The following is a 27,275-nucleotide window of genomic DNA, read 5'->3' as shown; positions in this document are numbered from 1 at the left end:
TTTCTCTACTAGAGCTAGCAATGTATACTGAGTTACAAAACTCTGTGATGACAGGGGTATAGCTCCACGGGGTTCCCTCCTCCGAGTTCTGTGTGCTATCCCTCCATGGGCAACTGCAAGGCCTCCCCAGGCCACAGATATGGGTCGACTCAATGGTATACCCATACTCAGATACTTATACACATGGCTGTACCCATGCTCAGATACTTATACACATGGCTGTACCCATACTCAGATACTTATACACATGGCTGTACCCATGCTCAGATACTTATACACATGGCTGTACCCATACTCAGATACTTATACACATGGCTGTACCCATGCTCAGATACTTATACACATTGCTATACCCATACTCAGACACTTATACACATGGCTGTATCCATACTCAGATACTTATACTCATTGCTATACCCATACTCAGATGCTTATACACATGGCTATACCCATACTCAGATACTTATACACATTGCTGTATCCATACTCAGACACTTATACACATGGCTGTATCCATACTCAGATACTTATACTCATTGCTATACCCATACTCAGATACTTATACACATTGCTATACCCATACTCAGACACTTATACACATTGCTATACCCATACTCAGACACTTATACACATTGCTGTATCCATACTCAGATACTTATATGCCGGGATAGCCTGAGGGTACTTCTTCCTGAGCTAGTGCTCTCTGGGTTGGAGAGAACTCTACTGGAGCCGATCTAGGCTGCTGCGTGGGAGAGGGATCAGGAACTCGTGCTGCACTAACTTCGCAGGAGATACACTCTGGAACTCTCGGAGCCGGAAAGCAATTTCCAAGTGTCTTTAATCAGAAGAGCAGCTGTTTTTATACTCTCCAAGTAGGGTGGAAACAGGATGTGTCATAGAGAGGGTGGAGAGAAAAGTGACTGGTGAAAATTAGAGTGTGACAAGGAGGGGGCGGAACAGGCAAGAATCCTATCACTGAACCACCAATGCCCTGGAGGGAGTGCTTTATGTAAATGTAAAAGTGATTTATGTAAATAGACCAAAGCTTTGAATGGGATTAAATCTATCCCTATATAGGCATATGGTTAAGCAGAAGCCAGGGGGAGCTGGCATACTATCCAACATCTCCCCCTTTCTTTTTAACTATTTGCCATAGTATCAGGAGTGTGGGGCACTTTGTGAGGCAGGGATACTGATAAGAGGCACACCTTTTTTTGGGGTTCTACTGTCCCTCCTTGCTCAACCTCTCCGTGGAGAGAGAGACTAACAGGATTGACACACCCCTCAGGCTCAAGCCCTTCCAAGCTCAACCATATCCTCACAATTCCCCAACATCTCCCTCTTACTTAATGGCCATATATAACTGGGTCAATGTCTGTAAAAGGCTTCATCTCTGTCAGGGGAATAGCAGTGTAGGGGTGAACAGAAACCTGTTGGGAAGAAAGCAGAATGATAGCTTGTAAGTGTCTTCAAAAAGAACTAGCACAAGACAGGGAGGGATAAGTAAGAGTAGAAAGAGACAGAGTGAGCCTGATGGGTGGAGGAGTGGGGGCCTGATAAGCCGATGTGCTAGAGGGGTGATCTGGCATTGCAAAATCCCGAGTCAGCTGGCGGTAAGTTCTATGAACTGCTACAGTCATTCTTCAAGAAGTCCAGCAGTATAAAGGGAGTGTCCAGCAAGTTCTATAGATGCATCAGTCCAATGTCAACAGCCAGGAAATAAATGCCACATGTCTATCTTGATGGAGGAGGACGGCCACTGGAACTTTTCTTCTCTGTGGAGAGTGACCTGGAAGCACCAAAACATGATGGGCGAAACAGAAGCAGGAAGAACAGACACCGATGGTTGAGAGACAGTAGGAAAGTCTTGTCCTTTGGAGTCTGTGAATCAGGTTCTCCAGATCGTGTCAGGTCACATCATGGGTTTCGGGGGATGGCTGTAATTGTGGGTGATGTCAGAGGTCAGGGGTCCAAGATGGAATTCTGGGGATTCTATATGAGCAGATGATTCTTTATGCGAAGGCTTGTCATAGCTGTAGTCAATTACTTATGAAAAAACTTTGTAACAAATTAGAAGTTTACTACAATTGATAACTCAATGATTATAATTGGTTTAGGTATCTTTATAATTTCGTGTAAAGGTCATCTTATGTGACCTCATGTAGCAGTCTAGCAAAATTTTCATGCCAAATTTAAGTCACATATATTGATTCTTAACTATTTTTACATTGGGTTTTTAAGCAAACTCAGGTTACTAGAGTTAACACATTTTAGTGACAATTTTTTTTGGTACATTTACAATATCAGATTGATGCCAAATTTGTTGTGGATTAATTTCCACAAGATAGCTTACAGGACATTTTTGGGGGCCCTCCAAAAATGTCCTGTATAGAGGATTTATATTTTAACTTAGATGATGAATTGTCACATTGAATATTTAGAGTTTTACCTTAAACACTCAGTTACTTTAATGAATTGATTTTACCTCTTCTCGTAAGAATGTAGCTTCGAAGTTACAATTTAACCATTAAATTAATGTTTACCAAACTTGAAACATGCATATTAAACATATAGTTTATAACACACAGGAGAAGAAAAACTTGTAAATAAGACATATCATTTCAAATGCGAATTTAGATCTACTGTCATAGTTGAAGACAAAACACAGTTTAAGACAAAACATTTCATATTTATATCAAGACTTAAAAAAGAAATCAAAAAGAGGAATGAACAATTTTTGGATTGTTTCTGGATGTCTCCAGAAACCATGGCTGCGTCCAGCCGTTTTATATAAAGTCAGTTAACTTTCAGAGTACTCTGAGCACAATGGGTCATACAAAAATTTTGGTCACTCAACTCACTCAATTTTTTTTTTCACTCACTCACTCACTTACTCACAAAACACAACTGGCCAGTCATAGCATAAGACATTCATTCGGGGGGTGGGGGGGAAGAGTTCTGTGAATCAGATTTTTTTTTTTGATTCTGCCATGCTGTATTATGGATCCTGGGGTGCATCCTGTAGCCAGTCCTCTTGAAGCCAGTCTTCTTGCAGTGTTTCTTGTTCTTCAGGGATATCAGCGCCATCATGTGGGTATTGCCGGACATGGCGGGCAGGAACCCAAACAGGCTTGGAGTCATTTTGTGGAAAAATGCATGTGAAACCCCTCCCCATAGTCAACAGGGGGTCAGGTCCTTTCCAGATTTTATCAAGTGGGTCTTTCCATTTGACTTTAATAGCTGGGAGGGTGGGTGGTGTTTGCCAATGAAGAATAATAGGAGGTTGGTCTGAGTTTTTCTAAATATTAAAGAGATTTAATGTAGTTAAGGCTTTTGCCAGCTGGATATTGGGAGGGTACATTTCCCCTTTTTCTTTATTTAATTGAGCCTTAAGAGTTTGATGGGCCCTCTCAACAATGCCTTGTCCCTGTGGATTATACGGAATGCCTGTAGTATGAGTAATGTTCCAGAGGGAACAAAAATCTTTAAATTGTTTGCTGGTAAAAGCAGGTCCATTATCCGTTTTAAGTTGAAGAGGTAAGCCCATTACAGCAAAACAGGAGAGCATATGGCTTATAAGCTTTTTTGAGTTTTCTCCAGTCTGAGCTGTAGCCCACATAAACTTAGAGAAGGTGTCAATTGAGACGACCACATATTTTTGTTTGCCAAAGTTGGGTATGTGGGTAACATCAATTTGCCAAAGAGTGTTGGCTTTTAAATCTCGAGGATTAACCCCCAGAGTTTGAATAGGAGGTGTTTTGATTAGACCTGCACAGGAGGAACATGTAGTAAGAATACGTTTTAACTGTGGCAGAGGAATATCAGGAAATCGAGCTCGAAGACCTTTAAGATTAACATGGGTTAGGGAATGAAAGTCAGCAGGATTAGAGACAGAGGCTAGGAGAATTCCTGTGGAGGCAAGGTGGTCGGCTGCAGCATTCCCTTTGGATAGGGGACCAGGAAGAGGGCTGTGGGAACGTAGGTGCTGAGCATACAATGGTTGGGTTCGAGAACAGAGCATAGAGGCAATTTGAATTAAAAGAGGAGAAAGTGGGTTGTCATCAATTCTTACATAAGATCGAGCAAGCCATGGAAGTTAACAGTATACACACTGTCAGAAAAAAGGTTGAAGGATTCTGGTACAACTTTTAATGCAAGGGAAAACAGCATAAAGTTCTTTGTACTGAGGGGAATTGTCAGGAAGTTAAGTAAAGAGAGGTTTGGGGTATTGCTGGTCTGGATAATATATAAGGGCAGCAGCTCCCTTTTTTCCACCATCAGTGAACACTGTAGGAGCAGAGGGGATGGGATCTCAAGAGAAAAGTTTAGGTACTAGTAGAGGCAACAGAGGTAAAGAAGCCATCAAATTATTAGAGGGAAAATGATTATCTAATTGTCCTGGAAAACCCATTAAACTTATGGCAAAACGAGAATGGTGGCATATGAGCCATTCTGTATCTGTGAGAGAAAAGGGAAGAATGATTGAATCTGGTTCCCTTCCTAAGACCTGAACCGATCTGTTTCTTCCTTGGCGAACCATAAATGCTAAGGCATCAATCTCAGTAAGGAGTCTTGGAGCTCCGCCTACTGGCGTATGAAGCCATTCGAGAATGCCATGTTTCTGCCACAATGCCCCCACTACCGTGGGGGTGGAGTTAAAGATTAGAAGATTTACTGGAAGGAGGGGGAGAACCGAACGAGGTGCATGTCCTGGAAAGACTGGTTAACTATTTCCAGTGTCAAGGAGGCTTCAGGGGTTAACATACGCTTTGAGGAGGGCTGTTTGTTTCCTTTTAACAGATCGAACAGTGGTTGCAGGCAGCTCGTAGGCAGATAAAGATACTGCCTAAGCCAATTCAAATTTCCAAGAAAACTTTGTAAAGAAGCAAGAGTGAGATTAGAAGGAAAAGTAACACAAGGTTTTAAAGGACGAATCTGCGTTAGGGAAATCTCTGAGCCTAAGAAAGATATTGGAGGAATTAGCTGTATTTTCTCAGGAGCTACATTAAGTCCACTTCTCTTTAAGGCAGGGATTAGAAAATCACGTAGGGCGGAGAGATCTGTATCTAATTCTCCCCATATTAACACGTCATCCATATAATGAAAAACCTTAAGGCCCTTATGAATATATGGGAAAAGGGCAGATTTAACAGCCTCTTGACAAATAGTAGGACTATTAGCCATGCCCTGGGGCAGTACCACCCATTCAAATCTATCGGCAGGGCTGGCATTATTAATAGAAGGAACAGAGAAAGCAAAACGTTTACGATCTTGTGGGTGTAAGGGAATAGAGAAAAAACAATCCTGTATATCAATAGCTATGATTGGAATTCCTGTGGGAATTGCGGAAGCAAGAGGCAAACCCCTTTGGGAGGAGCCCCAAACCTGCATGGTTTTATTAACTGCACGAAGATCTTGGAGGAGGCGCCATTTTCCTGAGTGCTTTTTAATTACAAAGACTGGAGTATTCCATGGGCTCCGAGAATGACGAATGTGTCCCAAAGATAACTGCTCTTGGACGAGTTCTTTTAAAATTTCTAGCTTCTCCCTAGGCAAAGGCCACTGTTCCACCCAGACAGGCTCATTAGAAAGCCAATCTAAGCGGGGAGTTCTGTGATGAACAGTGGCAGTTAGTATTGGGGGTGCTGGTTGGGTCTAGCACTCTCACAGGAGTGAGTGTGGTGTCCTGCAGAGGTGTCTGAGGATATCACTACATCTAAAGATTCCAGCAAGTCTCTTCCCAATAAATTGGTGCTTCTATCAGCTATTAAAGGCTGAAAGTGTCCGGTAGTCCCTTCTGGATCTTCCCACACAAGGGAATCTCGTGTGCGGAACGCCTGAGTCAATCCTCCAACACCATGTAAGCGTGGTCCTGGGAGGAGTTCCCAACTCTGGGGAACCTCTGCTTGTCTTAATATTGTTTTATCTGCTCCCGTGTCAATCAAACACTTAAAAGGAATATTACCAATCTTTACTGTCATAGTTGGGTGACCCCTTTCTAAAACAGGGGTGATCCATAAAATCTCAGGCTCCGAATTCAAGCTGTTCTCTTGCTCCAGCCGGTTATTTCTATGCTGGAAGTTCCCACATACCGCGGGTTCCTCCTTCTGCTCACCCTCTGTTATTGTTACTTGGCGTGGTGGGTGTAGCGATGGATTGGGTCCCAAACTGGGCTTCTGTTTGTGGAAGAAGGGCACAGCACCAACCGGGCGACCTGCTTCCTTCCCTCTTGGGGGCGGGGCTAAGGGAAGCCCCACACCAAGTTTAAATCCGTTTACATTTGGCAGAGGCGTGCCGTTCCTATGGAACCTTGACCAACAATGTCTCCTCCAGTGAAATCCTTTCTGGCATCTGGGACAAGGCATTCGTGGTCTCTGGTTCCCTGTCTGGAGGCGGGGTTGCCCTGACTGGAGGCAGGGTTGCCCTGACTGGAGGCGGGGGTCGCGGTCTATTTTCTGGACATTGGTTTTGCCAATGCCCTTGGCGACCGCACTGAAATCAAGCCCTCTTTTGCTTATGTAAGATAGCTGCATAGGCCTGTAACATAGGTCCTTGAAAAGAGCTTGATCTGAGATCCTGTGTAGCTAGAATCCAAGTATCTGGGTGTTCGTTTTTAAGAGTGATACAGGCCTGTCGAAAATGTGGAAGCATTCCTTCCCAGACTATGGATAGCAGGAGGAGAAAACGAGCGTGAGGATTATAAATCTTCCTTTCCAAACTCGACTGGACCCTGGCAATGAATTTAGCGAGGGATTCATCAGGTTCTTGTTGAAGGGAGAGAATGGGGGCTGAGGCCGCTCCCATGGGTGGTGTTAACCACTCCCATGCTTTTAATGCACACAGGTGTACCTGATCAAAATATCCCGGTGGAAACTTGGCTTCCGCCTGTTGAATCCCTGTTTCTAATTGGCCTGTTCCAAACAATGCATCAAAATTCACCTCTGGCTGATTTTGAATATTTTCCCGCGATTGTTGTAAACATTTGTCACGAAAGAATGCCTCCCATTGCAGGAAGAGGGGGCCTGGGAGCGTAGCGCGAGTTGCATCCCTCCAATCTTGGGGGGTATTAAGGTTCTGAAGCAGGCCTTGTAAAATGGACCTGGTCCATGGGGCATGAATACCATCATCCTTGATAGCCTGGTGTAGTTCCTTCAGGTCTGTGGCGGAATATGGATACCAGGCCTGAGGTTTTTGTCTATTGGGGGCAACATTGACCGGAAATGTGTGGACTTGCTCTGATAAGTGTGTAGCAGTAGGAGGAGTCACCGAAGTGGAAGCTTCTGGACAAGTGGCCGAAGAAGTGGTTTTGGAGGCTACAGGAGAATTCGGACATGTGTCTGTCAAAATGGGGGTGGGCGAAGAAGCAGCCGTGGAGGCAGCAGGAGGTTCCGGACACGTGTCTGCCAAAATGGGGGTGGCCGAAGAAGTGGCTGTGGAGTCCAAAGGGGAATTCGGACACGTGTCTGCCAAAATAGGGGCCTCAGGGCAAGATGCAGAGGAATTAGGGTGGGTCAGGATCACGACAGGCCTTTTCTTCTTCTTGTTTTTAAGGTGCTGGTTAAGTTCTATGATCACTTCCATTATCTCTTGGACCTCAGCCTCTAGGCCCTTAAGCCTTTTGAGAGGTTGCCCTATATATCCCTTAAAAGCTGCTATGATGATCAACAGGATATAAGGTGCAGCCCCGAGAAAAATGTCCCAGATATATAAAAATTGTATACTGGAAAAAGAATGCAGAATTTGGAAAATATTTTCCATGGTGGAGAGATCTCAGGAAAACAATAAGAAAGAAAAAAAATCACAGTGCCTTAACACAATATTGCAGATACCCAAAAGGTGTGTACTTATCTAGGATGTCTTCTTGTAAATCTGCTGCTTACGTGTCCCTGTTCAGGCACCAGATGCCGGGATAGCCTGAGGGTGCTTCTTCCTGAGCTAGTGCTCTCTGGGTTGGAGAGAACTCAACTGGAGCCGATCTAGGCTGCTGCGTGGGAGAGGGATCAGGAACTCGTGCCGCACTGACTTCGCAGGAGATACACTCTGGAACTCTCGGAGCCGGAAAGCAATTTCCAAGTGTCTTTAATCAGAAGAGCAGCTGTTTTTATACTCTCCAAGTAGGGTGGAAACAGGATGTGATATAGAGGGTGGAGAGAAAAGTGACTGGTGAAAATCAGAGTGTGACAAGGAGGGGGCGGAACAGGCGAGAATCCTATCACTGAACCACCAATGCCCTGGAGGGAGTGCTTTATGTAAATGTAAAAGTGATTTATGTAAATAGACCAAAGCTTTGAATGGGATTAAATCTATCCCTATATAGGCATATGGTTAAGCAGAAGTCAGGGGGAGCTGGCATACTATCCAACACTTATACACATTGCTATATCCATACTCAGATACTTATACACATTGTTGTACCCATACTCAGATACTTATACACATGGCTATACCCATACTCAGATACTTATACGCATTGCTGTACCCATACTCAGATACTTATACACATTGCTGTATCTATACTCAGATACTTATACACATTGCTGTACCCATACTCAGATACTTATACACATTGCTGTATCCATACTCAGATACATGTACACATTGCTGTATCCATACTCAGATACACGTACACATTGCTGTATCCATACTCAGATACATATACACATTGCTGTATCCATACTCAGATACATGTACACATTGCTGTATCCATACTCAGATACATATACACATTGCTGTATCCATACTCAGATACATATACACATTGCTATACCCATACTCAGATACTTATACACATTGCTGTATCCATACTCAGACACTTATACGCATTGCTGTATCCATACTCAGATACTTATACACATTGCTGTATCCATACTAAGATACTTATACACATTGCTTATACTCATACTCAGATACTTATACTCATTGTTATATCCATACTCAGATACTTATACACATTGCTGTATCCATACTCAGATACTTATACACATTGCTATACCCATACTCAGATACTTACACACATGGCTGTATCCATACTCAGATACTTATACACACTGCTATACTCAACTCAGATACTTATACGCATTGCTATACCCATACTCAGATACTTATACACATGGCTGTATCCATACTCAGATACTTATACTCATTGCTATATCCATACTCAGATACTTATACACATTGCTATATCCATACTCAGATACATGTACACATTGCTGTATCCATACTCAGATACTTATACACATGGCTGTATCCATACTCAGATACTTATACTCATTGCTATATCCATACTCAGATACATGTACACATTGCTGTATCCATACTCAGATACTTATACACATGGCTGTATCCATACTCAGATACATGTACACATTGCTGTATCCATACTCATACATGTACACATTGCTATATACATAATAAGATACTTACACACATTGCTATACCCATACTCAGAGACTTATACACATTGCTATACCCATACTCAGATACTTAATACACATGGCTGTATCCATACTCAGATACTTATACACATGGCTGTACCCATACTCAGACACTTATATTCATTGCTATACCCATAGTCAGATACTTATACTCATTGCTATATCCATACTCAGATACATGTACACATTGCTGTATCCATACTCAGATACTTATACACATTGCTATATCCATACTCAGATACTTATACACATGGCTGTATCCATACTCAGATACTTATACTCATTGCTATATCCATACTCAGATACATGTACACATTGCTGTACCCATACTCAGATACTTATACTCATTGCTATACCCATATTCAGATACTTATACACATTGCTGTATCCATACTCAGATACTTATACACATGGCTGTACCCATACTCAGATACTCATTGCTGTATCCATACTCAGATACTTACACACATTGCTGTATCTATACTCAGATACTTATACACATTGCTGTATCCATACTCAGATACTTACACACATTGCTGTATCCATACTCAGATACTTATACACATTGCTGTATCCATACTCAGATACTTACACACATTGCTGTATCCATACTCAGATCCTTATACGCATTGCTATACCCATACTATACTCAGATCCTTATATGCACTGCTATACCCATACTCACATACTTATACACATTTGCACATTTCTTCCCGTGGCCCTGCTTCTCTTCCTTTCGAAGTCACACCTACACCTACTGCTAATTCCACAATGTCCTTCCTTTTTTCCTCCTCTCTCTCTGGGTAGATCCCCCAGGTACAGATGTAATAACATTCCAGCATTAAGAAGTTAACTTGAAAAGTTGGTATAATTGAAATTTTTCTGAAATACAGACTTATATTGCTAACACTTGGTTTGTTTGCTACTGCTCTACTAGTTAAACCACGTTCAGTAATTGAGCCAACTGGAAAACACTTAAATCATAAAGTGGACTGTTGGGGAGACATTTCTTGGTCATGAACATTTCCCATCTCAATCTATTAAATGCTGAATTCTTAAATCATGGAGAAGGTGTTTGTGGAAGAACTTAACTGCCTTCTGGAGTCCCTGAAGTGTCACAGAGAAAGGTCTTCACATTTTATGGAGGGAGTCACATCTCAAGTCAGTCACTGACGGCACTGAGTCAGGAGGTTCCTGACATCCCAGAAAGCAACCCCTTTGGGCGCTGGGTGGCCCTTCTTCCAACAGCCCTTCCTTTGTGGGAATTCCTGGCGGAGGAAGCCCCAGTGACTGCAGGTGAACCTTGGGCCTTGGTTGGACAAAGTTGTTGAAGCATGAATTGGTGTTTCCATAAAAATGTATTAAGGAACCTTGTGGGAAAGATTTTCTCGACCTGATCTCAGTCTATCCTGAGTGCTTCTGGAGGGACTAAGCGTACATTTCTCAGTTCCCATTTTCTATCCTCTGCTAATCACGAAAGAGCACGATGTAGCCTGTGACCGGCCACAGCTCCTCAGGGCCCTTTCTCGCCAAGTCTGGGGCCAACGACTGTCCCTCGCCTCCTGCCTCCCACTCCTGTAACACCCTGTGCATGTGGATGTATGTGTGTGCCTATGTGTACAAGTATGGATGTATGCGTGTGCCTATGTGTACAAGTATGGATGTATGCGTGTACCTATGTGTACAAGTATGGATGTATGCATGTGTCTATATGTATAAGTATGGGTTTATGCATGTGCCTATGTGTACAAGTATGGATGTATGTGTGTGCCTATGTGTACAAGTATGGGTGTATGCGTGTGCCTATGTGTACAAGTATGGATGTATGCGTGTGCCTATGTGTACAAGTATGGATGTATGCTTGTGCCTATGTGTACAAGTATGGGTGTATGCTTGTGCCTATGTGTACAGGTATGGGTGTATGCTTGTACCTACGTGTATAAGTATAGATGTATGTGTGTACCTATGTGTACAAGTATGGGTGTATGCGTGTACCTACGTGTACAAGTATGGATGTATGTGTGTGCCTATGTGTACAAGCATGGATGTATGCGTGTGCCTATGTGTACAAGCATGGATGTATGCGTGTGCCTATGTGTACAAGCATGGGTGTATGCGTGTGCCTATGTGTACAAGCATGGGTGTATGCGCGTGCCTATGTGTACAAGTATGGGTGTATGCGCGTGCCTATGTGTACAAGTATGGGTGTATGCGCGTGCCTATGTGTACAAGTATGGGTGTATGCGCGTGCCTATGTGTACAAGTATGGGTGTATGCTTGTACCTACGTGTACATGTATAGATGTATGCGTGTGTCTATGTGTACAAGTATGGGTGTATGCGTGTGCCTATGTGTACAAGTATGGGTGTATGCGTGTATCTATGGCATTAGTTTAGATTGAACAATGGCTTGAGTACCTCCTGCCTACACAGTATCTCCCACAAGTACAGCAATGTTGTCTTTTCACCTTAAAGTCAATATAACATATTTGATTTCCCTCAATACCTTTTACTTTCCCCCGTGAATTAGCTGATTTAAAAGACCACAGGCATAGTCCATTAAATACTGAAGTCTTTGATTAAAGAACTGTTTTAATATTCCCAAAAATACATTCCCAAAATCCGAGTCTCCAAGTAGTGTTTGGGAAAGTTATTAACAAGAATGTCTCAGCAAGCTAGACTCAGGATGGACATATCTGGCTGGAAAAGTAAAGTAGACAGCAGAACAGGTTAAGTACTAGTACTCACAAAACAGGCAAGCTGGAAATCAGAAATTACCGTCTTTAGAAAAGGGGGGGGGGTAGGTCAAAGAGTGAATGCTGGCAGGCCCCAGGGACCCTGTTTCTTTCACCCGGAACAACTCTGCACTAGAGCAAGGGGTGCTTTCCACCTCAGCATCCACTGTCAGATGTACCGACTTGACTCAAGCACCCACCAAGGCTTTCAGGAGGAGAACCCAAGTGCAGTGCGGACGTCCCTGGGCTGACAGGATGCGCAGGACTCCGCAGTGCTGCTGACCTCTGCCTTCTCCTAGTCTGTGCAGGGCTCCTGCTGTGGGGCCTGCAAGGACACCTCCTCTGGGAGACGAAGTGTTCTGGACATTATCACCAGCTCACAACAGGGATGCCAGTTAGACGGCACCTTCAACTATTCTTTTTTAAAAATTTGATTTTTAAAATTTCTTTTTATCGGGAGTCGGGCTGTAGCGCAGCGGGTTAAGCACAGGTGGCACAAAGCACAAGGACCGGCATAAGGATCCCGGTTCGAACCCCGGCTCCCCACCTGCAGGGGAGTCGCTTCACAGGCGGTGAAGCAGGTCTGCAGGTGTCTATCTTTCTCTCCCCCTCTCTGTCTTCCCCTCCTCTCTCCATTTCTCTCTGTCCTATCCAACAATGACAACAACAATAATAACTACAACAGTAAAACAACAAGGGCAACAAAAGGAAATAAATAAAATAAATATTTTTTAAAAAATTCTTTTTATCAGAGCTCTGCTCAGCTTGCCTTATGGTGGGGCAAGGGATTGAACCTGGGACTTTGGAGCCTCAGGCATGAGTCTCTTTGCAGAACCACTATGCTATCTCTCCTCTGCTCGCAAATTCAATTATTCTTGAACTTAAAAAAATTATTTATTTATTCCCTTTTTGTTGCCCTTGTTGTTTTTTATGATTGTAGTTATTATTGTTGTTATTGATATCGTTGTTGTTGGATATACAGAGAGAAATGGAGAGAGGAGGGGAAGACAGAGAGGGGCAGAGAAAGTTAAATAATTGTTCTTCAACTTGATCATATCCACATTTAGGAGTGACGCAAGTTGTTTTTTTAAAGGACTCTGCCACACTCATTAGCGTACTTCCACCACGACCTTTTAGATAATAGCAGAAACACGCCAGGGGTTCTCCTCAGACACTGTCAGGCTGCACCCTAATCATGAGGCTGGGGGCAAAACCCCCAACAACTGTACCGACATTTCAAAGGAACAGAAGGCGAGTCTAGAAATCAAAGCCAATGTAATAGGGCGAGACTTAACTTAAACGCTTCACCCATCAGAGATCGGTCATGGAAACCATCACACATGCTTCATTCACACACGCCGCCCTTACAACACAACCCGTATCTGATTTGTAACTAGACCCGGGAAACAAAGACTGTTCACATTTTCTTCTCTGGTTAATAGTCAGAGGAGGACCAAATCATTTTAGTATCTTATAATTCTGGCAAAAAATAACAGATCAAAGGAAGATGAGCAGTAATTGGCGATATATACCCACGGGGAGCAGTGCGCCACTACAGTGAGCTCACCAAGCGCTGCTATCACGACTGTGAAGTGCGGACTTACTGGGAAACGAGTATTTATAGACAGAGATGTCAGGAATCTATGACCAACTTACAATTCCAGACTGTCCATCTTTATTTGGTCGGCAGCTTCTGCTGTGCTTTGAATATCCACTGCGGTGTTTGGACCTTTTGTACTGAGCCCACCAGTGCGTATACTAGCGCTACTGGTGAGACGTACACATGACTACAATAGATGTACTTTCTAGAACAATGGCTTCAACTTTGAGAAAGAAGAGTATCTCGGTTTGAATAACATTTTCTTTTCCATTTCCAAACTGTCCTCTTTGGGAAGTTATTAATGGAGACTGAATTGATGTGTGTGTGGGGGGGGAAGCAGCAGCTTCTGTAGATTTTTAGCAGGATACATAGCTGCCGACAGCCTTCAGTAAATACTGCTGCAGACAAGAGTGGCTGTCAGGAAGGCCGCGACAGGGAGACAGCGCGTTCTGTTGCCACTTTCTGGAGCCTTCCTGCTACTGCAGCAGCGACAGCTCAGAGCCTCGCTGACCACGGGCAGCTACAGGGCACAGGTGAGGGGAGTGGGATGGGTAAAGGGCACGCGGACTCGAGCTCAACTTTTTCTTTAAAGTCAATGACTAAATTACACCAGAAAATCAGCTGCCAGGAGATTATAAACAGTTAGCACTGTAATTAGAATAAATCACTTCCTTTAAGAATGGTAACAACTGCCGATAGTAGAAAACAAATGAGTCCTTCACATTTGTCAGAAATAAATTTTGCATGTTGTCTGTGAAAACTTGCAAAACTGACAGTGAGAAATAAAGTGGGGTGGGCATCAGATTTCACGGCTGCAGAAACCGGTGACAGAGTACCTCCCACCGGGGAGCAAGTCTCTCCACAGCTGCTCGCAGAAAGCACCTGGGAGGCTGTGCCGCCACAGGGAGGTCGGGTTAGCCCCCCACCACAGCAAGACCAAAGGCGCGGCGCAGCGCGGTGACAGGGGAAACGCAACCTGGTCTAGAAACGCACAACAAAGCGATGCATGTCTCCCAGCCAGCCGCGACACGCCACACTCTCTGGGTAGCAGCAGCTGCTTCTGTACATGGCCCGTAAGGAAACAGGACAGAAGCAACACAGAGGGGAAGTGTCTCGAGAAGAGCATGAAGCAGAAAAAGCAACGTGGAGACAGCGGAGAAGAACCAGCACTGCGCCACGCCTCTGCCAAGTCAACGCACCGCTCACAGAGAACGCCGTCCCGTGTGGGAAACACGGGGTCTGCCGTCTGGTCTGCTTGACGTCCAAAAAGAAAGCTTACCACTGTAGCCCTGACAGCTCTCTTCCCGTAGTTTTTAGTCATTCAGATGTATTTTGTGGGAGTATTTATTCACATAATTTGCTTAATACATTTTTCCACAGAAGACTCAATGTAAAAGTCTCTATAACATTTTCCATGACAGTAATAACACATTAATAAATTATAAATTAACAAAATCTTCATAGTTGCTTAAAAATCATTTATCAAACACTAACTTCCAGATTATCTGGAAAATTAAAGATGCAGTTATCAGCCTGGCATCCCAGTGAAATTCTGATTATTAAAAGTATAGAAAATGTCCCTCAAATTATTCCAAGTTCCACTCAGGAAACTCTTCTCTCACCCTCTTCACAAGTTCTAAAGTACCTGACCTGCTAGACATTTTACCCAAGTATGGGGAAAGTGCCTAGGGGTGCAAAGCACAACAAAGTAGCCATGAAGAGGACACGGATACCCGTTAAAACAAAGTTACTGGAGCTGGCAGCACTGAAAATTGGTCATTTGTGCATTTTTTCAAGTTGCATAGCTGATTGATTGCTAATTAATTGTTATGCAGTTTAAGAGAAAACAAAATACTTAATCAGATGCCCTTCAGCAGACTGGTGCCGGTTTAATTAATCAAAGTGGAATGACACCGCTCGGCTTCCCTCTGCGGACTGCCTCCTGACAGTGGTGAGCCTGCGGTTCTGAGAGATGAACATGTTTGGGCTTTTCTATGTAGAAGTCTACTTTGCACTGTGGGGGGAGAAACAGGAGAACTTGAGATCATGGGCTACGTCCAGAGAAGGTTTTACTGCTTGGTCACATTTCTTGGCCTCACAATCTAAGACTGTCATTTATAGAAGTCAATTATGTGGTCTTCAGTTTAAGATTAGACGGACGCAGAAACATCAGGTTGGGGGAAAACAGAGCCTAAAGCTGAAAAACAAAACATCAAAACACAAGTAGCTGTGCGACTCTGGAGAACGTCATAAAAAGGAAATCGACGTTTAAGTCAGTGAACTTTGGCGTCTGAATACAAAACGTTTGTCCGCGTTACCTCTGCAGATGACTGTTACGGGAGATGCAGCATTTTCAAGACCCCTGTCCGGCCCTTACGTGTGTGTTTGGTACAATGAGCTTTATGGTCACTGTCCTTCAGCAAGATCGCCCCCTATTTGGTTGTCTGCAATTAGCAAGTCTCACACAACTCAGATTTTGGATTTGGTAGGCCTGCATTTCTGATTTTGTCCTTCAAGAAACATCGTCATGTCCTGTCCGTTTCCCAAGCATCTTGATGAGACAAGAAAATCTGTGTAAAGACAGGGTTCATGCAGGTTAGACTGTGGTATATAAGAGTACTATCAATCGGCAGACATTTTCCTATGACTATTGTCTTACTCACTGTAATTTTATACTTATACACTTAGTAGTATTGTAAAAATTCCTTAGGTTAGTAGTCTGTGAAAGTTAAAACAAGACACAAAAACAGGAATCAGTTAAAGCTTTACAAAAATCAGCCACTACTAGAAGTCTTTTTCCTCACCATAATAAAAACTAGAGCACAGAAAATACACACACAAACTTTCTGATCTTTGGGGGCGGGGGGCAGCAGTCAGGGCCTCGTGTGTGTATTTCACTGTGCCAGGTTGAGCATTTTGCAGCATCTATCACGGTGAGATGAGAAGTTGCACCCACGTATCAACATCTGCAGCATAAACCACTAGCCCCCAATTAAAAAATTGTTAAGGGTCAGGAGGCGGCGCACCTGGTGAAGCGCACACATTTAGTGTGCAAGGCCCTGGGTTCAAGGCCCCGGGCCCCACCTGCAGGGGGAAAAATTCACGAGTGGAGAAGCAGAGCTTCAGGTGTCTCTCTGTCTCTTTCCCTCTCTCCCCTTCTCCTCTCAATTTCTGTTTCTATCCAATAATAAATAAAAGGCTAAAAGAACATCTAAAAATCTATTACAGTGAAAATAAACAAACAAACAAATGCAGGTCATTTGGCAGCAGATATAACCTGTAACAGTAAGAGTCCGAGAACACACAGAAAAATTGAAAGATGAAAATCCTTGCCTTAAAAAATGTGCCCTTTTGGGAGTCGGGCGGTAGCGAAGTGGGTTAAGCGCAGGTGGTGCAAAGCACAAGGACCGGCATAAGGATCTCGGTTCAAGCCCCCGGCTCCCCACCTGCAGGGGAGTCGCTTCACAGGCGGTGAAGCAGGTCTGCAGGTGTCTCTCTTTCTCTCCCCCTCTCTCTCCATTTCTCTCTGTTCTGTCTAACAATGACTACATCAATAACAATAAAAATAATAGCTACAACAACAATAAAAAAACAAGGGCAACAAAAGGGAAAATCAATAAAAATTAAAAAAATTTTTTAAATGTACCCTTTCATGAATGAGTGACGTTCTTCCACTTCTTTGCACCATTCTCCATTTCTTTTAACAATGCCCTATAGTGAAGACCCCTTACCACTTTGCTGAGATTCACTCCAAGATATTTCTTTTTGGGGGTTGGACTGCAAATGGGTCGAGCCCTTCAATTCCCTGTACTCTGACTCACCATCTGTATACACAGTGCCACAGAGATTTGTATATTCTGCTATACTCTTGAATTTAGTAAAATATTGCCAGTAGTTTTTTAGTGAAATCTTTGGTGCTCTCTTATTATATTATCATGTCATCAGCAAACAGTGATAGCTTGGTTTCTCCTTTCCAGACTGCAGTGGTGAGAACCACAGGCCTCTATTGAGCAGTAGTGGCGGAAGCAGACATTGTCTAGCTCCCCATTTTAAGGAGAAAGTTGCAATTGCTGTTGTCGGATTGCAGTGACTTGACTTGAATACTGAACTCTCCCTGCTTCTCAGGGATGAATCCCACTTGGTCTTGTTGAATTATTCTCTCAAGGTTGGGTTCAATGCTGTTGAATACAATTGGTCAAGATTTTGTTGAATATCTTTACATCAATGTTTATCAGGGAAATAAGCTTACAGTTTTCCTTATTGGTAGAGTCCTTTCCTGTTTTAGGGAAGAGTCATGTTAATTTTGCAGAATGTATTTGGGACTGACTCCAGCTCTTCAAGTTTCTGGGAGGGTTTGAGGAGAATTGGTGTCAGTTCTTTGAAAGTCTTAAAACCAATGGCAAAGCCATCTGGATCTGGACATTTATTCTTGGGAAGACTTTTTGATCACTGTTTCAATTTCTGTAGCAGTGACCGGCCTGTTCAGAATCAATGTCCCCTGGGTTCAGCTTGGCAGGTGATGTGGTTCTGAGGGTGCACCCACTGCATCTCCCTGTTCCGTTTATCTGCGCAGAGACGCGCGTAACATTCTCGTGCGGCCTGCTCTATCTTCCCGTCATCGGTTGTGATCCCACCGCTCTCACTTCTGCTTGTTTTGCTACCGTTTCCTCTTTTTCTTTGTCTAGCCAGTGGTCTATGTAATTTATTTATCCTTTTCAAGACCAGCTCTTGGTTTCCCGAGTTCTTTGCATGATCTTCGTGGCCTCCATCCCATCCCGGTCATTTAACTATTTCCCTCTTCCTGCTGACTGTTAGGTATCTTGGCGGCTCCTTTTCTGCCTGGCTCCATCGTCGTGTTGAACAGTTTACCTGAGGTCTCTTCTCTCTGCGGCTGCAGGCCCGCATGGCTGTGAACCTTCGGAGGACTGCTTTCCCTGCAAGCCCACGGAATCTGCTGACTGGTCTTTTAGCTGTTGCTGCTCTCCAAGTAACACTTACATTCTCTCTTGATTCTTTGGTGACCCAGGTGCTACTCAGAAGCTGTTTAGAAAAACACATGGCCCAGGAGTCGGGCAGTAGTGCAGCGGGTTAAGCGCACATGGCGCAAAGTGCAAGGACCGGCGGCGTGAGGATCCCGGTTCGAGCCCCCGGCTCCCCACCTGCAGGTGTGTGTGTGTGTGTGTGTGTGTGTGTGTCTATGCGCACACTGTATATAAAACTCACAGAAAGCAGCCCAAAGAAACTTCCAGAGGTGTGGCCATGAGTAGCAGCAGTAGAATGGCTCCCCAAACCACTCAGAAAAGCAGTGAAAATCACCTGACACACAGCTGGACTTGTGAAGAGACACACTGAGCCAGGGTGGGTGGGGGAGGCACTTGTCTCTGGTCAGTTAGGTGAAGCTGTTCCTCCTATGTCGGTGGGTCATGTGTCTTTCTTTCTTTCTTTTTAAAAAATATTTGTTTATTCCCTTTTGTTGCCCTAGTTGTTTTTTATTGTTGTTACTGATGTTGTCATTGTTGGATAGGACAGAGAGAAATGGAGAGAGGGAGGAGAAGACAGAGAGAGGGAGAGAAAGGCAGACACCTGCAGACCTGCTTCACCGCCTGTGAAGTGACTCCCCTGCAGGTGGGGAGCCGGGGGCTCGAACCGGGATCCTTACGCCAGTCCCTGCGCTTTGCGCCACATGCGCTTAACCCGCTGCGCTACCGCCTGCCTCCCCGGTGAAGTATTTCTAAGTCCTCTTTCTAATTTTTAAATGAATCTCTCACTATTATCGTGTCCTGAGATCTTTATGTCATCTAGATATTCTGTGAGTTTTATATACAATGTGCATACGGACACACACACACACCCTCAATGAGTAAACAAACAAATGAGAACATGCAACACGGGCAGCACTTCAGAAAGTAACTAACACGGGAAAGGGGGAATTACCGAGACAGCAGGAATCTGATCCTTAGTCTGAAGGGTGCTCTGGACAAGATCTATTCACTTCAAACCACTCATCTATGCAGCTAGAAAAGAGAAAAAAAGGTACATTTGATTATTCTTGTAATAAAAGTATTGACTTCTTGACTTTAATATATCTCTGTAGAAAATTCTTTGCTGTTTTAAATGCTCAAATTTGGCATTTATCTATAAAAGGATAAGTTCAGAACATTCTCATTATTCTAAGCAGTTAGTAATCTTTGCAAAACTATGGTGTAAAGTGCTCTAAGTGTGAACACAACTGTCGCCCAGAGAAGCCAGCAGCCCAGGGGAGAGCCCACCTGGCAGTGCCCGGGAACCACACGCCCGAGGCCCTGCTTGCGCCCAGGCTCTCTCTGCCTCATGGGAAATAAGATACAGAGAAGCTGAAGAACATACAGATTGTATTGTGGATGGAACAGGCGTTTCTCTCCCTGTTTGTTATACTAATCCAAGTAATAAAATAGCTGTTAAATTTTCAACTCTTTAAGATAATAAGGGTGTGTGTGTGTGTGTGTGTGTGTGTGTGTGTTGCCAGGGATCCAAACCAGAGTTCTACACCTGTGGGCCTGCATTCCATTTTAAAAGTCAGATTTGTATGTAAATCTTAAGCGTTTATCTTATTTGTATCCCATTCTGAGACACACACACACACTCTCATTTCTATTTGTAAAGGATCTCAGGATTTTGTCAGAACAGAAGCTCATCCTCACTGCACCTCTGTGCTGTTCAGTGCAAGAGCTTGATGTGGCTGTGCGAGCTCAGATTCACCAGTCACAGTGACAGGCAGTTGCTCAGTCCCGCCAGCCACATCCTGAGCCCAGGAGCTGTGTGCTCAGTGGCTATCAGATGGCCAAGATACAGAACATCCCCATCCACAGACAGTTCTGCCTCGTTTCATAGATGATAAATCCAAAGCCTTGGAAGCAGAAGTAACTTGCCCAATAGCAAGGACGTCGATCGAGGAGGATTTAAGCCGCACAGCATGTCCATGTAAACACATGCTGGACTGGCAGCTACAGTAAGCTATCGAGCGTGGCTAGTGCACCCAGAGGTGAGACCCATACCAGCCTTTTTCACATTCTGATAGGACGGCTCTCTAAGTAAAGTGATGATCAAATTCAAAGGAAGACAGGTAAAAGTATCCATTTCATTTTCTCACGTATTCTTTTAAGTATCAGAAACAATTTTCTGTTGCTATTGAGATTTTTGTTGTCTACTATGAAAAAAATCAGAAGAGGAGACAAAATTATCTGGAGACCAACAGAAAGGAAGAAGTAAGTTATTAAATCCAGTGGGCGCTGCAGAAAACAGTATTGAGAGGGAGTCCACAGCAGAACAGGCCCACTGACAAAGGCCACAAGGACCTGACATTACCGCTGAAGCCACCGGAAGAGAAGTAACAACAGAGAGGCCCAATGTCAGCAAGAGATGGGAAACAAGAAAAATCAGTGGGGGGAACGAAACCGAAACAAAACAGATAGAAAAACCAATGAACAGAAGCAACCAGTGGCACAGCTACATACAAGATGCTGGGTGCTGTACAGCAAACCCCGACAAAGGACTTTTCAAAGTTAACCAATTACCAAATAATGTGATGATGACATTCACTATCGATTGTCTTTTGGACCCTAAGACAGCAGGAACCTCACATCTCCACTAGAGATGTTGAAAAACGTATTCAAAAAAGAAAAATAGTAGGGAGAAAACCATGAAGATCATAATAAAGATCAGAGAGAAGAGAGACTAACAAAGCCAAAAAGGTGATTCTTTGAGAATAGCGCTTAATTTCTTCCTTTCAAATATGGATTCCTTTACTCTCCCGTTCCTGCCTGGTTGCTCTGGCAAAGACTTGTCGGAGTAGGTGTGCAGGAGTGATGAAAGGAGACCACCTTCAGATTGTAAGGAAGAAACCTAGTTCTTCCCCATTAAGTTTCGTCTGCGGTCAGGGCCATGTTGAAATTGTCCCTTCCCTTCCCAGTTTCCTAGCAGTCTTAGTCAGAAATGGATGTTGAATCTTGCCAAGTGCTTCTGTGGCATTTGTTTAATGAACACCTAAGTCATAGCAAACGCCCAACAAAGTTATGGAGACACACAGACATGGGCGCAAGTCCTGGCTGGGGTAGGATAAAAAGGTCTTTGTCTCAGAGCCGACAGGAGGGGCTGGCTGGGGGCACACCAGGCTGGGTGCATGTTACAGAGCGCAAGGACTGGGGGTCACGCCCCAGAGCCCGCGGGCCGAAAGCTTCCAAAGTGGTGAAATAGGGTGGTACCTATTTCTCTGTCTCTCTCCCTCTCTAACTCCCCGATTCTCTCAATTCGGCTTCTACCCAAATAAATAGCATATATAACATAACATACATAACACACATAATGTAATGTAACATAACATAAACGGGGACCCTACTGATGGAGAAGGAGAAAAATAACGAAGCAGAACACCGAGGGAAGTGAATTTCACCACAAAATCCAGTCCGTTTGCAATTCAGACAGTGATGTTACTGTCAGCTGGACAACACAGCCACACTCTGAGCCTCTGCGACACCTGCACACACCAGGCAGCAGGCTGCACACAGCCACACTCTCAGCCTCTGCGACACCTGCACACACCAGGCAGCCAGGCTGCACACAGCCACACTCTCAGCCTCTGCGACACCTGCACACACCAGGCAGCCAGGCTGCACACAGTCACACTCTCAGCCTCTGCGACACCTGCACACAGCAGGCAGCCAGACTGCACACAGCCACACTCTCAACCTCTGCGACACCTGCACACACCAGGCAGCCAGGCTGCACACAGCCACACTCTCAGCCTCTGCGACACCTGCACACACCAGGCAGCCAGGCTACACACAGCCACACTCTCAGCCTCTGCGACACCTGCACACACCAGGCAGCCAGGCTGCACACAGCCACACTCTCAGCCTCTGCGACACCTGTACACACCAGGCAGCCAGGCTGCACACAGCCACACTCTCAGCCTCTGCGACACCTGCACACACCAGGCAGCCAGGCTGCACACAGCCACACTCTCAGCCTCTGCGACACCTGCACACACCAGGCAGCCAGGCTGCACACAGCCACACGCTCAGCCTCTGCGACACCTGCACACACCAGGCAGCCAGGCTGCACACAGCCACACTCTCAGCCTCTGCGACACCTGCACACACCAGGCAGCCAGGCTGCACACAGTCACACGCTCAGCCTCTGCGACACCTGCACACACCAGGCAGCCAGGCTGCACACAGCCACACTCTCAGCCTCTGCGACACCTGCACACACCAGGCAGCCAGGCTGCACACAGTCACACTCTCAGCCTCTGCGACACCTGCACACAGCAGGCAGCCAGACTGCACACAGCCACACTCTCAACCTCTGCGACACCTGCACACACCAGGCAGCCAGGCTGCACACAGCCACACTCTCAGCCTCTGCGACACCTGCACACACCAGGCAGCCAGGCTACACACAGCCACACTCTCAGCCTCTGCGACACCTGCACACACCAGGCAGCCAGGCTGCACACAGCCACACTCTCAGCCTCTGCGACACCTGTACACACCAGGCAGCCAGGCTGCACACAGCCACACTCTCAGCCTCTGCGACACCTGCACACACCAGGCAGCCAGGCTGCACACAGCCACACTCTCAGCCTCTGCGACACCTGCACACACCAGGCAGCCAGGCTGCACACAGCCACACGCTCAGCCTCTGCGACACCTGCACACACCAGGCAGCCAGGCTGCACACAGCCACACGCTCAGCCTCTGCGACACCTGCACACACCAGGCAGCCAGGCTGCACACAGTCACACGCTCAGCCTCTGCGACACCTGCACACACCAGGCAGCCAGGCTGCACACAGCCACACTTACCCTTTATGGTATATGCACAGACAAGGTAGTCGGGCTATCGTGTCCCCCTGCTGCAAATCTTCAAGGCATATTGCACATTCTCCAGCGTCTTTACTTAGAACATCCTCTGAGAAGAGAGAGAAAGTTGTTTCATGACCGTCAAACTGAAAAAATCATAGGATACTAACTTACAGAGTAATATCTTTATGTCTTGTTGAGATGCGTAAAGCACGCTACCCCATACTTGAAGTGCGGTTGCTCAGAGAGCACTGACAGCAGTTGGTCTCGACACTGTCTCATGACTGTACCGTCAGGGAGGCCTGGCGGCTGCAGGACAAGTCCCGAACTCTCCAACCTGCAGAGGCTTTGCCTAGAAAGCACACAGGCCATGGATTCGGCACTTGTATTTCATTTTTCCTCTAGTAATAGTTTGGCATACAAGAGAGTATAAAATAGTTCAGAATGGAACATGGATGAAAAGACAGGAAAAATACTATGTGTATATTAAAAAGAGTGTCCAGAGACTTCAAGTGTAGAATGACAACTCCTCAGCCTCATTACTCGGCCACCAGGTTCCAGATGCCAGCATGATGCCGACCAGACTTCCCTGGACAGACAACCCCACCAGTGTGTCCTGGAGCTCCGCTTCCCCAGAGCCCTTCCCCACTAGGGAAAGAGAGAGGCAGGCTGGGAATATGGATCCACCTGTCAACGCCCATGTTCAGCGGAGAAGCAATTCCAGAAGCCAGACCTTCCACCTTCTGCATCCCACAACGACCCTGGGTCCACGCTCCCAGAGGGATAGAGAATAGGAAAGCTGTCAGGGGAGGGGATGGGATACGGAGTTCTGGTGGTGGGAACTGTGTGGAGTTGTACCCCTCTTATCCTATGGTTTTGTTAATGTCTCCTTTTTTAAATAAAATAAATAAATAAATAAAAGAAAAAAATAGTAAAAAAAAGATCATAAGATAGCAACACTGGTTATGTTAAAGAAGTCTAAACATGTCTTCAACTCAATAAAATGAAAAGATAGATCAAAACTTGTGTGTGGATTCTGAAGGAGATTTTGGAAACTTGAGGATTTTGGACACTGAGTACAACCATTCTTCATAATCTTTTTCCATGACAATGCAAGTCTAATCTGGGAAGCAATCAGAGAGTCTCCCAGGACTTGAAGGGACACTTTAAATTCCTCCAGCAAAAACCTTTATAAACCCAAGCCTCCAGGGTGGGCTGGAAATGTTCTCTAGAGCCAGTGAGGTGGCCCTCTGGGAACACGGCTGCTTTGCCACGCATGCGGGCCCAGCCCTGAGGGGCTAGAGGAGGCTGGCAGCTGTGGTGTCTCCCTACCCCACTCTGTACTGACAAAAGGCAGCCTGCAGTGGGGAAGCTCCTCACCCCATAATGATAACCAAAAGGTGATAGATCAATTCATGTCTCATATTAAAAATTTAAGTCCTACTTCATTAATGACAAATTTTAATTTTTAAAAGGCTCTTGCCTGAAATAAGAGTATGCTAGCCGGATATTTTTGTGTGTCTTTAAAGGTAAAATAGGCTGTCACTGAAGATCTTGAATAAAGCTACTAAGAGTATTGTATACAGTTCTCAGTGTGAGTAACAGAAGAGTTTGAAACATACTTTACACTAAACAATCAATTAAATTAAAGGGAGATTCCATCTTGAGGGTCCTCATCTGCAGACACTCTTCTAAGGAGAAACGCTTTGCTAAGCCGAGGAAATCTAACACAGCCATAACTTTGCAACTCACCTGTAGTGACTTCCTCGTTCTTCTTCGTTTTTTTCCCTTCCCTTTCCTTTCCTTTCGTTTCCTTTGCACCAGGGTTATTGCTGGGGCTCGACTCAGTGCACACACTACAAACCCACTGCTCCCAGGGGCCATCTTCTCCTTCCCCCCACCCCTCTTTTATTTGATGGGACAGAGAGAAATTAGAGGGGTGGAGGAGATAGAGAGGGAGAAAGGAAAATGGACACCTGCAGACCTGCTTCACTGCTCATGAGACTTCCCCCTACAGGTGGGGGGTGGGGGCTTGAACCCAGATCCTTGCACATGGTAACTCAGCCAAGTGCGCCACTGCCTGACCCCCCTTCAGCTAGTTTTCTTTTCCATAAAAAAAGCAGGACATCTAGCCTTAAAAGGAAACCACTAACCTGGCCAGTCGGACCCATTTTATAATATATGGTCTTATACACTACCTTCTCATTTAATTGATTGATTGATTATTGGATAGAGACAGAGAGAAATTGAGAGAGGGAGATAGAGAGGGAGAGAGACAGAGAGACACCTGCAGCCCTGCCTCACCACTTGTGAAGCTTTCCCCCTGCAGGTGGGGACCAGGGGCTTGAACCCGGGTCGCTGAGCCCTGCACTGTGAGTGCTTACCTAGGTGCGGCACCACCTGGCCCCTATATATGGCCTTACGCACTACTAAGAAGAAACGCTCCCATCAAATACCGGCCCCTATATATGGCCTTACGCACTACTAAGAAGAAACGCTCCCATCAAATAACGGCCCCTATATATGGCCTTACGCACTACTAAGAAGAAACGCTCCCATCAAATAACGGCAAATCAGCTTTGAGACACCTCATTTTTCACAGCTGTTGGCGTACGAGAGACCAGTGCAGCCAAGGGTGGATGGAGCGTGACAGACTTTCTACTTTCTAAGACACACTAACAGTGCGCACAGATCATAGATCGAAGTCCGAGTAGCTCACAAGATCTCAACATGAAAATTAAGAAAGTGAGGTAGATGACCTTTTAAAGTAAAAATAAGTAACAACATTTTTTTACCATATAAGTTCATGAAATAGATTTTCAACAGTAAACTAAGTACAGGTCTCTGAAAGCTCTGTTCACAGAAAAGGAACTGTCTTTGCATATTTTTTGCTGATCTATGACCAAGCCTCCAGGTCTCTCTCTCTCGCTCTCTCTCTCTATTGCAACTGATTTTTTCCAATATCCTCGAGTTAGAAAAATCTAAGTGTCTTCAGAAGTTGTGGTTACGCTGTTTGTAAGAAGATTCTAAGTAGAACTTATGTAACTACTAGACCATAGACTGATCTCTGTGTATCACATGGCATATATTTTTAAGAATGTCACGCTGTGCAGATGCTACATTTCAGAAAATCGTTTTAAGAAAGTGATAAAGAGGGGGGTTGGGCGGTAGCGCAGCAGGTTAAGCGCATGTGGCGCAAAGCGCAAGGACCGGTGTAAGGATCCTGGTTCGAGCCCCCGGCTCCCCACCTGCAGGGGAGTCGCTTCACAGGCGGTGAATCAGGTCCGCAGGTGTCTGTCTTTCCCCCCTCTCCATTTCTCTCTGTCCAACAACGAACAACATCCACAACAACAGTAATAACAACAATAAGGCTACAACAAAGGCAACAAAAGTGGGAAAAATGGCCTCTAGGAGCAGTGGATTCATGGTGTAGGCACTGAGCCCCAGCAGTAACCCTGGAGGTAAAAAAAAAAAAAGTGGCAAAGCTACAGTGTCACTGCTAAGATCAGTGATGGCAATCATAACCTCATAACCACTCTCCTTGTGAAAAAGAATCAGAAACGGATTTTCTATGTTCAGGAGGCCACGTCCTCTGACAGAAACACCTCAAGCACATTAATTTCAATGCCGAAGTTGTCCAATAGCCAATATAAAAATCACTTCTCGTGA

General features: G+C 45.0%; 1 protein-coding gene across 1 annotated transcript in view; it reads right to left on the bottom strand.

The window, feature by feature from the left end:
- Window positions 1–15,632: 15,632 nt before the first annotated feature.
- ZNRF2 (zinc and ring finger 2) overlaps window positions 15,633–27,275 on the bottom strand; it is a 61,101-nt gene continuing 49,458 nt past the window's right edge. Inside the window, exons 3-5 of the mRNA XM_060195784.1 lie at window positions 23,610–23,715; window positions 19,711–19,782; window positions 15,633–16,342 (exon numbers count right to left, since the gene is read on the bottom strand). Of these exons, the coding sequence (XP_060051767.1) occupies window positions 19,725–19,782; window positions 23,610–23,715 (164 nt within the window). The 3' untranslated portion in view covers window positions 15,633–16,342; window positions 19,711–19,724. The remainder of the gene's footprint in view (window positions 16,343–19,710; window positions 19,783–23,609; window positions 23,716–27,275) is intronic.

This window comes from Erinaceus europaeus, chromosome 8, assembly GCF_950295315.1.
Source record: "Erinaceus europaeus chromosome 8, mEriEur2.1, whole genome shotgun sequence".
NCBI classification, from domain to species: domain Eukaryota; kingdom Metazoa; phylum Chordata; class Mammalia; order Eulipotyphla; family Erinaceidae; genus Erinaceus; species Erinaceus europaeus.
The sequence above is the reverse complement of the archived record's forward strand: the minus strand, read 5'-3'. Positions and strand labels throughout refer to the sequence as shown.